The sequence below is a fragment of the Alexandromys fortis genome, unplaced genomic scaffold (assembly GCF_014885135.2).
Source record: "Alexandromys fortis isolate MF-2015 unplaced genomic scaffold, M_Fortis_MF-2015_v1.1 scaffold_7, whole genome shotgun sequence".
Taxonomy (NCBI): Eukaryota; Metazoa; Chordata; class Mammalia; order Rodentia; family Cricetidae; genus Alexandromys; species Alexandromys fortis.
Genome location: NW_026067920.1, coordinates 22,563,927 through 22,581,475, shown reverse-complemented (window position 1 = coordinate 22,581,475; position 17,549 = coordinate 22,563,927). Strand labels below are relative to the sequence as shown.

Here is a 17,549-nt window from a genome sequence, read left to right as displayed (position 1 = left end):
TTACTTGTGTTTTCTTGATTGTATCATCTGGCCTAGTGAGAGTGTTTTTCACTTCTCGAAATTTTGCTTTTGTTGCAGGATCCTCATGCAGAAGAATTTGAAGACAAAGAGTGGACATTTGTCATTGAGAATGTAAGTTAGTGCATGAGCAGTTTGTGATGGGAGAAATGTCGCTTTCTGAAAACTTAATAGGGAATTTGTAGATTTTAAAAGTTTTTATCAATAACAATTGCTTATAGAATATTGATGATAAACTGTAAAAAGTCTTTAATGACAAACTGTATATACACGATGTATTCTGTGTGGGCCTGAGGGCAAAGCCATTCACTTGCTTTCTTTATCTCTCATCAGCTAGCATGGTATTTCTTATATAGTAAATGCCTTCATTAGTATGGAATCCCAAGAGGCTAGCAGGTATACAGTGGTGTTAAATAAATGCTTTCTACCTAAGAGCTAGAGAGAATAGGCAATGACAATAATAATGATTAAAAGTCGACTTCTAAGGGTTGGAGAGACGGCTCGTTGATTAAAAGTACTTGATGTTCTCTCAGAAGACTGGAGTGGGGTTCACACATCAGGTGCTGTAACAAATGCCTATAACTCTAGCTCCAGGGACCGGATGTCCTCTGGATGAACATGCTTGTGTGCATGCGCACACACGATGACTTGGTTTGGAGCCCTAGTTGTCCCAGTTACAAGTACTCTGATCAAGGGCAAGTTTCTGAATGAACTCCTCAGCTTGAGAGTTTGTGAGTTGTTGGGAGGCTTGAGGACATCTCTGTGAATATCAGCCTTAACTATTGGTGGTATCTTGTCCTTCTCGGCAGCGTCCTCAAAACCCTAAGGCTTACTTGGAACCTGCTTACGGCAATCTTTGTGTCACGTTCTTTTCTGTGCTTGCTTGGCTTTACTTTGAATCCAGTGTTAAAGGAAGCTTAAGCTTTTCCCAGCAGTGCCTTGGACCATTTCTGGTTAAAGTGTTGGGAAGTGTGGGAGCAAACTTAGGACCAGGTACAAACACAGTGGGGAGCTCACAGCCGATAGGAAGCTCTGCCGGCACGCTAACGTCTCATGCGCGTGCGTCAGCGGCTGGGGTGTTTTTGCAGGGACGGATTTGAACATAAATTATACTTGGAGGAAAAACAAAAGGAACTTGGACTTTGTAGTTAGACTCAAGGTCTCGTGCTCGTGTCAGATGGAGGACTTCCCAGTGGATGGCCTTCCGTTGCTCATGGCTCATCTGCACACGTGAACCCAAACTGTTTAATGATAGAGGCATGTTAAAACCAGCTTTACGTTTGTGTAGGAAGGTGTTCTTACTATTCAGCCTTAGGATTAAGAAACAGTAGTTCCACACTCCTGAAAATTAGGTTATATACTAATGTGCAAAAAGGCTCGAGATTTTTTTTTTAAAGGAAAACTATATGACATTACTAGATTTGACTACAAAAGGTATTTTAAAGATCGACAGCGGTACATACAAAATCTTAATATGGTAAACTTTAAATTGAATGCAAAATAAAGGTATGTATTAGACTATCTTTCTGTATTGGGATATATATATTTATAACCTTTTAATATATAATATGTTTAAGTCCAGAAACATACCCCCCTTACCTATTATTGAAATAGCTGAAAATTCTAGAAATCAGTCAGGAGAGGGTATGAACATGGAAGAAAAGAACAAAAATTAGGGTGGCTGGCTTTCCTTCTCTCCAAATATGTTAAATTTACAAAATTCAATTAAATCATATAGGTTTTGTTCAGTTATTCTTATCATTTATCTTATAAGATAAAGATTTTCAACTGAAATACCTATAGGAATTAATTTTTATTGTGTCAATACATCATCATGTATATACCCTGGCAATGTGGTTCAAAGAGCTCCTCTAACACTGAGCCATTTCGCTGGCCTACGTGGAAATGTTTTTATAAGCCCACAACAGGGCAGCAGTCTAATGGAAGCCAAGCCTGTTGGTACATGCCTGTCATCCCAGCACTCGGGAGGGGAGATAGAGGGACCGAGTTTGAAGTCAGTCTTGGCTTCATCATAAGTAAAGGGCCAACCTGAGCTACCTTCTAAGATTATGATGCAGAAAAGCAAGGTCTAAGGATGGCTCAGTGCTAGAGCTCTTGCTCAGCGTGTGGAGACCTTGGGTTCTGATTTCTAATACCAAGGGTTGGAGGAAAAATGAAACCTAGTTATTGGATAACTTGAAAGAGAAAGAGAAGCTAACAAATACAGGAGCTGGGTAATCCCCCAGCTTTCAGTAAAGATGATGACATCAGCAGTAATACTTACTGGGAATGCCGTGGTAGAAAATAACAATTTTATTAGGTAAATTTGTTATGATTGTATTTTGTTGACTTTACCTGTCCTTATAGCAGTATTTTGCTTTGTGAGGGACTGGAAAGATGTCCTATTGGTTGAGAGCCCCTACTGTGCAAGTGTGAGGACCTGAGTTCAGATCCCATCACCGTGAACAAGAAGGGTGAGGCTGTGTGTGCCTGCAGCTGCAGCTCTGGGGGTCAGAGGCAGGAGGAGCCCTGGGGCCTGCTGGCTGCTAGCCATGCTGAAGGAATAGATGAAAAAGCACAACCTCCAGATTCAGGGAGTGACCCTGCCACTACATCAGGTTGACACCTCCTCTGGCCTCCATGCGCATGTTCACAGGTTGTGCTTGCCTGTGTTTATTCACTGCACATGCTCCACAATAAACACGCACTCAGAACTAGAAGAGAGTCTCTAAGACACAAGTGCACATGCACACACCCAAAAGGAATTAGAAAAAGTTTCTAAAACACATGTGCATGCAGACACACATGCTCACACACACACACACAAGCAATTATGAGTTTTGATCTACTGTTAATCACTATGATGTGTTTATTTTTAAAAGATTAAAGAGAAAAAGGTCAATTGAGTGTACATTATCAGGTACACAGTTTCTAGACTTTAGAAGTCTTGTGAGATTACTAAATTCTTAATACTTAAGAAAGAAATGGAGATACATTGTGACTGAAGCATTTTTAATCCATTACTACACGAGATATACTGTTGTTTTGTTGCCGTGTGTATGCGTGGTCACGTGTGTGGGAACATGTGTGTATTCAGGCTCATGTACACGTGCATGCATTGTGTGGAGGCCAGAGGTTGATGTTGTGTGTCTTCAACCACTCTCTACCTTATATTTTTGAGGCAGGGTCTCTCACTTGAACTTCGAGTTTGCAGGTTGAGCTGGTCTCACTAGGCAGCTTGCTCAGAACCTCTGCCTCTGCTTCCCAGTGCTGGGATTATATGGAGCATTCGCTTGGGTGCTGTGGGTCAGAACTACAGGCCGGGCCGTACTCAAGCAGCAGACACCTTATCTGCTGAACCATCTTTCCAGCCCAAGAATGTTCTACTTTAACTATTCTAAACGAGGACAGCCATCATAAATTATGAACCACCCAATGCCAAGGAATGTTGTGTAAAACTAAACCTGGAACAAAACAGGGCAGTGCTTGTATGCTCTCACCGGCAAGTGGTTAGAATTAGGCAGATCTTCTGATTTAGTTTTCAAGACGATTTTAAATAAGAGTCAAAAACAGATTTTGAGAATTGTTTTCTTTTTCTCCTTTACCTCCATCCAAGTTTGTTAACTCTTGTCACGGGCTCTGAAAAGTCCAGGTCCACTTTATGAACCACTCGCAGGGACCGTTGTTGGTTAAGTAACTCTAACACAGGAGCCCTTTATTCTACGTACCTCTGTATCCACTATGCCATCATCTTACCATGGCAGAGCAGCTTCCCAGTGCAGCATTAGTGAAGGAGAAGTGAATCAGTGGTTACAGTTAAGCCAGTGAACCGTTAAAGTGCTACTGAAGTTCTTAAGAGAAGAGTTATATTAGTAGCATCCTTTAACCGTATGAAGGAAATGGTAGTTAGATCATATATGAACATCATACCGGCACAGGTGGACTCTTGGGCAGTGGCTACTTCTTTTATGTGGATCATCTTATTTTCCATCATCCCCTTGATTTTGATTGGTTTGGGTTTTCAAAACAGGGTTTCTCTGAGTAGCCCTGGCTGTTCTGGAACTCAGTCTGTAGACCAGGCTGGCCTTGAACTCAGAGATCCACCTGCCTCTGCCTCCCAAATGTGGGATCAAAGGCGCGCACCACCACCGCCTGGATAAAACCACTGTTTTTGAAGTGTGCCTGTGCCAGTGTGATTGGTAGGTTAGTTTCTGACACATTCATTTCCAGTTCTGTCTTCATAAATGAGTTTTTGAACTTCTCTAAGGCCTTAGATGCTGCTGGTCTGTTAGGTAACTATATAACTAGGTACTTCTTAGACAGTGAAATAGTCTGAAAGATGATTTTATGCTTTAGAAAGAATTTTAAAAAGAGTAAAAGCTGGGCAGTGGTTGTTAATCCCAGTACTCAGGAAGTAGAAGCAGATGGAGGCCATCCTGGTCTACAGAGCCAGTTCTGGGACAGCCAGGGCTACACAGAAACCCTGTCTTGGAAAAAAAAAATGTGAGTTAACAATCACAGTCCAATCTAGAGTCAGATCCTAATACACCTGTAAGAGTTTGAAAAAACTTTAAATTGAGAAGTATTTTGGATTTATAATACATCTCTGGTGTCTTTGTTTAATTTAAAATAAATTAAAATTTACTAATGTTACGTTGTGGGTATTAGTTATGTTTAGAAAAAAGCCTAGCAAAACTAAACTCCATATAAACCACGAATGAAATCCATCAGTAGGTGTTGAACAGTCTTTTGTTATCAGTATTTTCCCTTTAATTGTCAGCTCTCTCTTCAGTCAGATCATTTTTAGAGGGACTCCACCGTATACACACGTTAACCAAGCCGAGCTCAGAGGCTTTGTCTGCATAGCCACCTAGGAGATTAAATACTTTCTTTTAAACCAAAGTTATTAAGTTTGCTTTACTTAATATTGTCTAATTATATATATATATAACATTGAAATTAACACATGGACAAGAGTTCATCCACTTGTCCAGCCTGAAGTATTCATGGAGCATGCCTCTGGAACTAAAGTGGCCAATAAATCAGGTAGAAGATGTCTTCCTCAACCATTCCTTTGTCTAAAGTGATCACTTAGTGTGATCAAAAGAAACAGATATTAAACAAATGTATAGTATGCTAATGAGTCTTATTAACTAATTAAAATGTATTTTAGTAAAAAGCTGATTAAATAAGTTTTGTAAGATGGTAGGAAAATGTGTCATTGCTGCATAAATCTTTTCCTGAGTTCTAGCTCCCCTTAGTGGTCAGTGTTAGAATTGACTCGACTGGAGAAAAAGCTACTCCTGTAGATAAGTTATAGAGGCGCGTTACAGTCTGATGCATGAGCTTACAATTTAAATCGCGTCAACATTTTATGTAAAAGATGTACTGGAGGAAAGTGCTAAATTCTCTTGTAAAATATGGATTTTGTTTGCAAGTCAGTTAATACATTTTCCTGATTCTGAAAGGTGGTATCAGAAAAAGAAACTAAAATTTTTTTTCGAATTTGAAGACATTTTGAGGCTTTATGAGGTCTCAGAGTAAGAACACTGAGAGTGGTTTCTCTTTTGTTGTTGTTGCTTTTAGGTTTTGAAATAGTTTGTTAATCTATATCTCAGTCTGGTGTTGGACTCATGGCAATCCTCCTGTCTCATCTTCCTGCATGCTGAAATTACAGACATAAGCCACCATTCCTAGCTATTAGAGTAAACCTTTACTAGATATTAAATACCCAATAAAACAAAGAAGTCTCAAATATATCACCCTTTCAAGTCTGTTGGGAACTTGCAGTGTGCCAAGTGCTGTGTGGAATGATTTGTGCACACTTCTCATTTCCTCGTTGCAGTAAACTGTGAGTCAGACTTGTAACTACTTACGAAATGTTGATGCACAGAGGTTGAAGAACCTACTAAACGTTATATAATTAGCAAGTTAGGATTTAACTCGGTATCATTTTTCTCCGTGGCCTTTTCCTGAATGCCTAATTCAGTAGCTGCCTCCCTAAGTGATAAGAAGTGAAAAAGTTTGGGAGTGGGAGCGGGTGGGTAGTTCATTTGGTGATGTGTTTGCTGTATAAATGTGTCTAGGACCTGATCTTGGATCCCCAGCACCAACGTAAAAAGTTATGTGGGGAGCATGTGCCTGCCACTAGGTAGGTAGAGACAAGCAGATCTCTAGAGCTCTCTGGGCAGTCTGCCTGGCCGAATTGGTGAGTGCTGGGTTTCAGTGAGAGGCCCTGTCTCAGTGAAAAAGTAGAGAATGACTGAGGAAGTCTCTTGTTGACCTGGTCTCCACATGTGCGCATGTGTGTGCACACTACACACACCTCTGTGTATACACACTAAGATAAGTAGAGATTCTAGAATCACAGAGGAAGGGTTAGGGTTAGGGTTAGGGTTAGGGTTAGGGTTAGGGTTAGGGTTAGGGTTAGGGTAAGAAAAAAAAAATAGAATCACAGAGGAATTTTTAATTGACCATGCTTAGCAGTAAATCTGTGAGGAAATCTGTATATTAGATTAGTAAAGGTAGTCTTTTAATATTTGTTAGATCTGAAAATTATTTGGACTAATTATTTGGTTGGTTGCTATTAGACAATGTGGAAGAGAGTTTTAGGATTTATTACTTATCAAAATTCACTTTCCTTAAGGTAAGCCTCTTATATATAAATTGGAGTTAGTTTTTATTTCTGGTCTGAGTTTTCTTGCAAGTGGAAAGCTACTTATATACAAAGCAAACTTTACAGGCAGGACTACCACGTACAAGCTGTGTGGCACTAGAAAATGATTTAATTTTGTTGTTGTTTTTTTGAAACAGGGTCCCTCTTCCTGGCCCTGGCTCTCCTGCTACTCCCTCTGTAGAGCAGGCTGGCCTTCAGCTCACAGAGATCCTCCTGCCTCTGCCTCCCCAGAGTTGAGATTAAAGGTGTGCATCGCCACACCCAGCTTGTGATTATTTTTTTTATAAAGTGTCTGCATATTCAAATATAAAGTGATGGAATTGATGTGTACTTTGTAGGTTATTGAGGATTAGAGAAAATGTATGCAAAGCATCTAACCTGCTATGAAGGTACAATTCTTTTATACCTTTCTTTTCTAGCGAGTTTGAAAAAGGAACTAGGTTTCTAAGTTAATAATTTCAAATTTTAATTTTTCTTTTATTTATTTGTTCCATAACTTTCAGCCCTCACCTTTAACCTAGAAAATTGATGAAGTATCTTGTAAACATCTCAGAATATCCTTGTCTTATCACAATTTTTACCTTTGTTTACAACCTCTTCTTACAAATTAAGAAGTAGCTTCTAAAGCGAGTGTGCTAAAACCTCTATACCAGTGTTGTGACCTTCCACAACGTAAGACACAGATACACTTCAAAATAGGAGTTTGAATTGCCTTCATTTTGGATTATTTGCCATTCATCTGTCTGTTCTTATTGAAATAAAGAATGCCTAGTACAATCTGGTGTTTCCATTGTTAATTTACAACTAATACTTCATCATGGGAGTTTTTAAAAAATGTGAAAACATTGCAGTTATATTTGGATACTAGTTTATGTTACTGATTACTCGATTAAATTCTGAGCTAATGTATTTGTACATATGGGTTTTAGTTTTAAATAGCGTATGTTTTTACTTCTTTCCAGTCACTAGGTTTTGAGAGAACTGAAAAGTATATCGATGAGCCAGTGTAGGTTGAATTCATTCATTCAGTGTACGTTTTCTGTGCACGAGACGCTTTGTGAGTAATACACAAATACAGTAATCAGCCAAGACCTGTGCATGTCTACCGGTAGGGAGGTTTGTGTTTTCCCCTGATACTTTTTTCTGTGAAATTGGGACAGTCGTGTGTCTACAGTATCTCAGTGCTGTTGCTGGAGTGACTCTTTTCTTTCTTAGTGAAATGAAAGAACATCTCAGCTTTAAACCAAGAGAGACTTGTGTTTGATGGCGTAGGGTAGTCTGCTCTCAAGCTTATTAATGAGGCTCTGGATAGGGAACTGTGGAGGGTGAGGGCGAGGACGATCTATGAGGTGGTAAGGAACAACAAAGAAGGTAGAATCCAGGGAAGACTTTTTGGAATAAGTGGCTACAGAGTTCAGCTTTTTGGAAAAAAAAAAAATGAAGTTAGGTAAAAGACATTCTAAGCAGAGGGAAGATCCAGCAAAGCCAGTTGGTCAGAGGAGAAGGTAACTGGTAAGAAACAAAAGCAGTGGAGAGAAGACCTGAGCGCCCCTATTTATGATCAACAGACATCTACTTTTTTTAAACTGTCAACTCAATGAATTTGATAGTGGGATGGTAATTAACCAAGTTGCATGTTCAACTTGGAGATCAGTGGGGGTTGGAAAGTGATGTGACCAATGAGATGGGCAGTGTGGCTCCTTAGTGCCTTTTTAAATTTTAGTTTACTTGATGTTACCTCCTGAAGCTCTTAAAAATGGGTTGAATGGCGTGTTTAAGTAGCAGTCATGGCTGTACTGAAACCTAGGTTCTGAGTACACAGCGTGCACACGTGCCCTGCATGCTCTGAGTACACAGCGTGCACACGTGCCCTGCTTGCTCTGAGTACACAGCGTGCACACGTGCCCTGCTTGCTCTGAGTACACAGCGTGCACACGTGCCCTGCTTGCTCTGAGTACACAGCGTGCACACTTGCCCTGCGTGCCGTCCTACCCTGCTGTGCCGTCCAGTGCTGCCCAGACACCTTGGCCCAGGTTAAAAACTACTGTAAGTCATGAGCTGCAGTCTTCTGTGTTACAAAGTTCACTGCTTCTGATGAAACATAATAGCCCTATTACGGAAAACATTTTTAATATTTTCCTAACATCATTCCTTACTTGGAAATGTCAGATTAGTAGTCTTTGGATTGTTTAGTGCTAGGATATTTTATTTTAAACAATGCTGTGTGAGTTTTTGCCTGAATTTTATTTTATTTTTTTTAAAAAGTTCAATGAATTTTGACTTGGAAGTCTGCTCCCATGGATTTCCAACAATTTCTGAAATGACTTTATACATATTTTTATCTTTCTGCACTGCATATTTGTGTGAAGTCGTGTTCTCAGCATTAGCAATTATAAATCAAAATATCTTATCAACTTTGAAAAATGTTGAAGATGCTTTACATCCTGCAGTATAAAACATTCGGCCGATTTAATTTTATTTTAAAATCAAACAGGCATATCAATCGCTTTAGTAATTAAATTTGCTTTCTTATGTACATGGTGGAATTAAAAGTGTATCAAAGTGATTTTAAAAAAAAAATTTTTCCAGAAATGTTTGATTGGTGTACCTAGTTTTATCTATATTTCTGGGGTAATGTAAAATTTTGGTGGGGAGGGAAAAATGAAAAAAAAAAAAGCTTAAGAAACCCCTTCCTAGCTCAGCTGTCGTCAGGCTATCCAACAGCCCTCCCACTTTCATTGCTCTACCCAATTATGAAAGTAAATCTCAGACACTAGCATCTCCATCTTCTTTGTGAATAGAGGCTCCTCCAACACTTTCATCTTAAAGCCCCGACATGTCAGCAGGTGGTCTGCATAGAAGTAAATTGGTGTTGCTGTTGTGAGCAGAGCCCACTTCTAGTGGATCTCTGAAGTTAAAAATTGGCCATTTTGAGTCCTGAGACTTGATCTAGCACTACTGACTGAGCTGGGGAGTTAGGGTGGTGCTGTTTCTTCTCATTTCTCCTTGGGGAAAAAATGGTTCTATTAGAAGTAGCAAAGCTTTGTCCTTAACTATCTCAGTGTGAAATTCCTGCGTTTGAAATAGAAGTAACAGTTGACACAGGCTTCCTGGTCTTTTAATGATGTCAGCTTTATGTTGTGTGTGATGGTGTGGTGGATCACTGTGCAGGTAGATTAGGAAAAGAGCAACTGGGAATTGCATGGAGCTTTGTGAGCCTGCCTACTTTCATTCTGGCTAAACTTCAGACAGATTCCCACACATGCATTTCCCAACCCTAAGGTTTTTTGTTTGCTTGTTTTGTTTTGCCTGTGTGTGGGTATGTAGTCACATGTGTGCTCATTCATGTGGAAATGGAGTTGGCATCGTCATGTGTTGTCTTCTGCCTTTGTCTACTGCTGTGGGATAATGCTTTGTACCCTGTAAAGATTTGTCACTTGTATTGGTTTAATAAAACACTGATTGGCCAGTAGCCAGGTAGGAAGTATAGATGGGGCAACCAAATTAAGAGAATTCTGGAAAGAGGAAAGGCAGAGAGCAGTCACCAGCAGATGCAGAAGAAACAAGAGGAGAATGCCTTACTGAGAAAAGGTACCAAGCCACGTGGCTAAACTTAGATAAGAATTATGAGTTAATTTAAGTTGTAAGAGCTAGTTAATAATAAGCCTGAGCTAATAGACCAAACAGTTTCTAATTAATATAAGTCTTTGTGTGTTTCTTTGAGAATGAAAGGCTGTGGGACCCAGTGGGACAGAAACTTCAATCTCCAGACCTCCTTATATGTTGAGGCACAGAGTCTTTCATTTGGATTCAGAGCGTGCCAGTTTGTCTAGTTGAGGCAACTCTGCAAAGGCTGAAGTGATATGGGCCACTGGCCAAACACCTGGCTTCAAGCTTGAGAGGCAATCACTTACTGAGCATCCTTCCCATCCCTCCACTTCTTAGAGATGATGATGATGATTGTTGTTGTTTTAAGATGGTTTTGTAGCTTTAAAGTTACTTTGAAAGAAAATATGCTCATGAATGTTTACTCATACTTCGCGCCAGAACCCCTAGATTCTGTGTAACTCCATCTATTTGCTTAGTGTTCCATCTTTTTCAACTTTGTTATGATATATAAAACCTAAAGACTGTACATATTAAACAGGTAACATGGTACTTTGATATATGAATACATTATATAATTTTTAAATGAGATTCAGTAGATCTATGCAATATCATTTCTTTGTAGTAGAGATTTTCCAAGACCTTGCATCTAGCTTTTTGCAACATATATACCATGTCATTGTTTTTCATGGTCAGACTATGATCACTCCAGGACCCTCTTGCTCCTTACTGAAACTCAGAACTGTGTGATGAACCTTTCCATTTCCCACTCTGTCTTCTAACTTTACATTTTCCATCTTGTCTACTGTCTTTTTGTTAGTTGTTTACTAGCTTTATTAGGCTGTAATAACTAGAACGTTTTCCATTTGAAATCTCACACTCCAATTCCTGATGTGGAGAAGGAACTCCTCATCAGAAGCCAATTGTGTTATAATTATCTGTATTTCAAAAGGATGCCATCGAAGTGGTAGCCACGAGGTGTGTCCCATATCATGTAATTCACGTGTCAGTTTAATTTGTGAAATGCCCTGGCTAGCAGCTTTAACGATGCTTTAATTTGCAGCAGGAAGGCACTGTTGCTACACTATGAGTACTTTGCAGTTGGATTTTTCCAAATTTTATCCTAGTTCGTTGTATGGGGATTCATCTCTAGTGACAGTAACTGTTCCTTACACAGAAAGTTCATTATATAAATATACAAGTATCCATAATTGTTCACACATTTCTTGAGCTTTTATTAAATGAATACCAAATAGCATATTCTTGCTAATTAATGAGACTGTAATAATTTTAAAGATGTCTCTAGGTATTCTACTAGCTGGGCAGAGATACAGGCAACCTAAGATAAAGTTTAGGATGCTATATGTGCCTATATCGAGTACCTAGCCCAGTCTTGGTGTGGTGGGGAGGCTTTCTATTGAAAGTGATATAAGTAAACCTAAGGGATAAAAATTTTATAACCTTTTATCTGTAACTTAAAAATTTAAACTCTTCACATAAAGTTATTTTATTTGAAAGATTTCTTTGAAACTCAATTTGGTGGCCAGATTTGGACTGGAGATGAGGTTTATTCGTTGTATTTAACTTTCATAGAGTGAATGCTTTTTCATTCTATTATAGAAATATTAGCATGCTTGAATGTGGGAGTGTTTTGTTGTGTGTAGGGAGGCACTGTATCTGAAATTCTCTCAGAGGAATACTTGAAGGGACTGAGTAGCTTGAGCAGAGTTCTGGAGGCAGCAGACTATTGCTCTCACGTGCAGCAGCATACTGAATTGAATGTGTATCACGTGCTTGCTTTTTATGGCTATGTGACTTAGAGACATTTACTTGAATTACATAATAAATAATTTAAAAAATTACTATATCATTACTCTGAGCCTACTAATTTACATGGCATACATGATGATTAAGAATGGGAGGAGTTTATGCATGTATGGGCATGTGAATATGGAAGTGCATGTACTTGTTTATATATGTGGCATGTGACATTCAGAGGTTGACATCTTGTATCATTTCTTAACCACTCTCCATCATACCTTTTGAAACAGGGTCTTTTACTGAATCCAGAGTTCATTGTTTTGGCCACACTGGCTGGCCAAAGAGTCTCGGGGATCTGCCTATGTCTCTGCCTCCTACCCCAAGCCAACTTTGGGGTTATAGATACTATAGATATGAACTGCTACATTTAATTTGTTTGTTGGTACTGAGGATCTGTATTAGTTAAGATTCTTTAGAGGAAAAGAACTGATAGAATGAATATATATCACAAAGACTATCTATTAGATTGGTGTACATGATACATATTGGGTAGTCTAATGATGGAGAGGCTGGGAATCTAGGGACTAATTAGTCCTCCATGAGGCTACATGCCATAGCAGATCCAAAATGATGATGAAAGCCAAGGTGATTCCTCCAGGGAGAATGGTCTGCAGTCAATGTTGGAAGATCAGTGAAGCTGGATTCTGATACTAGTCAAGCATGTCATCAGAAATAGCAACAGGAGGACAGATGCATTTACAGGCAAAGAGGGATAAGAAGCAAGCAAAAGGAGCAGAAGTTTCTCTCATGTCTTTTTATATCTGGATCTCCATTGAAAGCTGTTGCCCACTTTTGGAGAGTGTCATTCTTTTTCAATCTATTATTTAAAGAAATGTGCTCATGACCTAGCAGAAACTGTATAGTTTAGTTAATCCAAGGTACAACCAAGTTGAGAACCAAGATTAATCAGCACCCTTGTCCTAGCTGGTGTTAAGTGTAAATGTAAAAATGTCTATAGTCATCAGAAAGAAAAGGGTCAAGTTAGGTCAGGTTTGCCTCTGTGAATGACTGTNTTTCTTTTTTTTTTTGTAGCTTTCTTTTTTTTTTAAAACTTTTTTATATATTTTTTTAATTTATTATGTATACAGTATTCTCTCTGCGTGTATGCCTGCAGGCCAGAAGAGGGCACCAGACCTCCTTACAGATGGTTGTGAGCCACCATGTGGTTGCTGGGAATTGAATTCAGGACCTTTGGAAGAGCAGGCAATGCTCTTAACCACTGAGCCATCTCTCCAGCCCCTTACTGTATTTCTTTGAAGATAAAAATAAAACAGATTTCTGGGAGTTATGGAAAACACCATGGCCTTTTACTTCCTTGTTTCTATCAACTAAATAATAGCCTAAACTTTAACATTTATGCTGCAATGACTTTATGGCCTGTGATTTGTGTAGTTATTCTTGAGCCATGGTAGTCGAGTATAGTGTCTTGTAAATTGCCAGGACCACTTAGATTATTATTCTTGTTTCCTGCTAACTGCACTTAAATGTCTTTGATGAAAGAGAGATGTGACTGAAGTTGATTTCTGTTTCATTTTTTACCAAGCTGGAGGGAGGATGCTACTAAACAAGGCAGTCAGCTATTCAAACAAACCTCTAATGTTCCTCGGAAATGTTTGAAAGCAGCAGTACATTTGAACAACTTTACATGTCTGTTCATAGAAACTCAGCCGTGAGAGACCCATGACATGGAAGTTGTTAAGAGTCTTCACGAGGCCTTCCCCCATGGAAGCTGTTAGAGAGTGGACATTGGCAATCACTTTACCTTAGGGTCCTGATGGCACGTCACACTTTTAATAGAGAGCTGCCTTCACTTGCCTCTCTGTATCCGCTCAGCACTCTGTAAGTGAAACACCCCTCATCTTACCAGCTGTAAAGCTGGTCTCTCTGGTGTTCTGCCATGCCAGCCACCTTGGAAGACTGGTACTGAGGTCTTCTGCATGATTCTTTGCTCAAAGACAGCAATAAAGTAAATTATAAAAGACAAACCAGAAATATCAAAGCTTAAACAAATTTTAATTTTTTTCTATCTTAGTCCTTTTTGTAAAAACTGTATTTTCAATTGAAATAGAATTATATCACTTGCCCCTGTCTTTTGTACCTCCAACCCTACCCATGTCCTCTTTGAGAGTGGGAGACTTGGTAGCCTCTTTTTCTTTGATTATTGTTGTTATATACATATATATATATGCATGCGTGTGCACAAATATGTAAAACAAATGCACTGGGTCCAGTGTTGGTTTTGTGTGTATATGGTTTGAGGGCTGATCTTTCTGCATTGGACAGTAACAAGTGGGCATACTCCTGGAGAGGGTAGTTCTCCTTCTCCCAGTATTCAGTATTTGCCTATAGTTCCTCACCTAGGGGTGGGCTCCCACAATTGCTTCCCCTTTCCAGGTTAGCATATCCATTGCTGTTGCCATTCTGATCTTGTCTGTGCAGCTATTTCTAGGAGAGACTTTTTCACAGCAGACTCTCTGGTAGTCCTGCTCGTGCAGTCTTTTCCAGTCCCTCCTCCGTGATGTTCCCTGAGCCTAGCTATAGGTTGTTCAGCTCTTTATTAGACCAGTCTGTACCCCGCCCTGTGGGTCAGTTATTCCAAGGTTCCGAAGAGGCGCTATCGGAGACCAAGCAGAGCCAGACAAGAGTCTGTCCTCAATTTGTCAAGGTCTCTCTTTATTAGCGAAATGGTTGTGGCTTATATAGCCCTTGAGTGAGGAATTTGGCTTGGGATGGGGGCAGGGGCTTGGCAAGGGCAAGAAGGGACCTTGCGGGGCAGCAAAGATCACAAGACACACTTAGTGTTCTCTATGCAAGCAAGTTCCTTATGTGATTCCAGCCACAAACAATTCTCTAGATAGTTGGCATGTGGGGCGGGTTCCACTAACAGATAGTTCTGAAGATAGTTGGGTGTGGGGCCGGTTCCGCTAACAAGTAGTTCTCAAGATAGTTGGGTGTGGGGCTTCCCGCAAACATCCTTAGGACAATAGTCTGTGCTATAGTTTTTGGGAAAATGGCTCCTGCCCTGCTATAATCTTTGGGAAAATGGCTCCTGACACCAATCAGGTGCCTTAGGCAGGCAAAGTGAAGCAAATGCAGCATCTTTACATAATTAAACAAATGCAGAACAAACAAAAGTAATATACTTTTACACAATTAAAGTAATATTCTGCAGCATAAATTAATATAACACATCTTTGCCTAGTTAAAAATAACATTCCACAACAGTTTACAATAAAAATTATTTTGGAAGAACTCTTAATATACATTGACCTTCTGGATTCAACCAACCATTGATAGTAAATCCTTAGGAGGAAAATTGTTCTTGTACTCAACATATACATACATTTTTGTTATTGTTCTTTAAATAATATAATATTACTATGACCTAAATGGCATATACATTATTTTAGGTGTTACACGTATTCTAGATGTAATTAATACAGGAAAATGTGTATAGGTTCTATACAGCTACTACACCATTTGTCTTGTAGTATATGTACAGCTTTGTATGTTTTCCTCAATGACGCTCCATCTTACTGCTCTCTCAGGCTCTTATTGAACTTGGAGTTCATCAGTTTGGTGAGGCTGAGTAGCCTGAGCTTCAGGGATCCACTTGCCTCAGTTTCCCGCATGCACCCGCCACCATACTGATTCTCTGTAACTAAAAATCAAGCTTACTAGTGGAGTTTGAGTCAGTAATGCTCTGTTGCAGCTTCAGCCAAAAGGTCTTAGTACAGCTTTCTTCTTGCTTTATCTTTTCTTTTGGAATTGTAACTTTGATTTCATAACCCTTGAATGTTTCTTCTTCTCTTGATGACAAGGTGAATTTAGAAATAAAGCAATCAGTAAAATAACCATTTTAAGGATCTTTTCTTCCCTTTTGAAAATAAGGGAAAAATTAGAAAAGTGGTCAAACGACATGAAATTGGTATAGAATTCTTATTAGATCACTAGAAATCAAAGGAGTTACTTATTTCATATCAAACTTCTCCAATTAGTATATTCAACAATATATGCCTTCTTGTCTTTTATTTGTGATATTTTCTGAAATTTAATTTTGTTCCTTTGACACTTTATTCTTTTAAAATTGAAAAAAAAATAGGGACAAACTCCTCGTAACAGAAGCTCTTGTGCATAAAGACAATGAGTGAATGTTTTATTTTTTAACCTTGTTATACCTGGTATTATGAAATTGATGGTGCATCTACTCACTAGACATTGGAGATAAAACAAGACAAAGTTTTAGCCTACAGGAAGTTTTAGTCCAGTCAGGGAGACAGATGGGTAAGCAAATGGAAAACAGCAGTCAAGCTAGCAGAGAGTCAGAGAAAGGTCTGTGCAGGGAGACAAGGAGTGTTCACACTTATCCAGCCATGTGGAAGCCTTTAGGAAGGTGATATGCAGACTGCAACTCCAGAGCCTTTACAAGTTGTGTCCGTCAGAGAACATGGAGAGAAATGGTCTGGGGTGAGGGCAAGGGAATCAGGCCCAGTATAAGAACAGAGCTTAACCGCTGCAGAGTTATATACAGCCTGGATGAACAGGAGGAATTGAAGCTACGATAAAGAGCAGCGTGGTGGATGGCCGTGTATGAACGTTATCCCAGAGCTGCGGGTTCAAACCCTGACTACTTATCAGAATCACCTATAGGTCCATCAAAACATATTGTTCTGCTTGTGCCCTGTCAGGTTCTGATTCCGCATTGCAATAAGATGCCAGGAGCCATGGAAAAGTTGTAAGCAGAGAGATACGGTTGGACTTGTGTTTTGAAAGATCAGTTTTTAGCTTTCAGATGTGTTAGATGTATTTATTTTTCTTATTTAAATGGACGTGTGTCTGTGTGTAGCTATGTGTACATGAGTGATTGGTACCTGAGGAGGGCAGAGGCTTTGGCTACCTTGAGTTGGAGTTGTAAGCGGTTGTGAGCCATGTGGGGTGGGTGCTGGGAACTGAACTACAGTCCTCTGCAAGAGAGTGTGTGCTGTTAACTACTGAGCAACCCTCTAGCCCTTCTCAGATTTTTCTGATTGTGACTTAAAATAAAAAGACTTTGCCAGGCCCCATTTCATAGTCATGTGATCTCAGCTACTGGGAGGCTGAGACTGGCCAGGATAAATTCAATATGAATTCAAGGTTAGTTCATGTTGCCCAGTGAGATCGTGTCTCAAAATAGGATGTAAAACGAGGGCTGGGGATGGCATGGGGGCTCAGTGGTAGGCACTAGCCTACTTAGCATGGGTGAGGCCTTAGGTTTAACCACCAGTACAATGGTTAATCTCAGTTATAATTGTATGAGTTCTAGAATCGTGGGAGATGGACCACTGGGCATGCTTATGGGGGGATTATCTTTAAAAAATGATTATTTTTGCTGGATGGTGGTGGGACACGCTCTTAATCCCAGCACTCAGGAGGCAGAGGCAGGTGGATC

General features: G+C 39.6%; 1 protein-coding gene across 10 annotated transcripts in view; it reads left to right on the top strand.

The window, feature by feature from the left end:
- The window catches only part of Ehbp1 (EH domain binding protein 1), a 254,819-nt gene that overhangs the window by 50,642 nt on the left and 186,628 nt on the right, over positions 1 to 17,549 (top strand). For all 10 annotated transcript variants that reach the window (XR_007591427.1, XM_050140935.1, XM_050140936.1 and 7 more), the window contains exon 5: positions 79 to 132. Coding sequence is in view for 9 of the 10 variants with exons in the window: in XM_050140935.1 (XP_049996892.1) it covers positions 79 to 132 (54 nt within the window). In the remaining variant the exon portion in view is untranslated. The remainder of the gene's footprint in view (positions 1 to 78; positions 133 to 17,549) is intronic.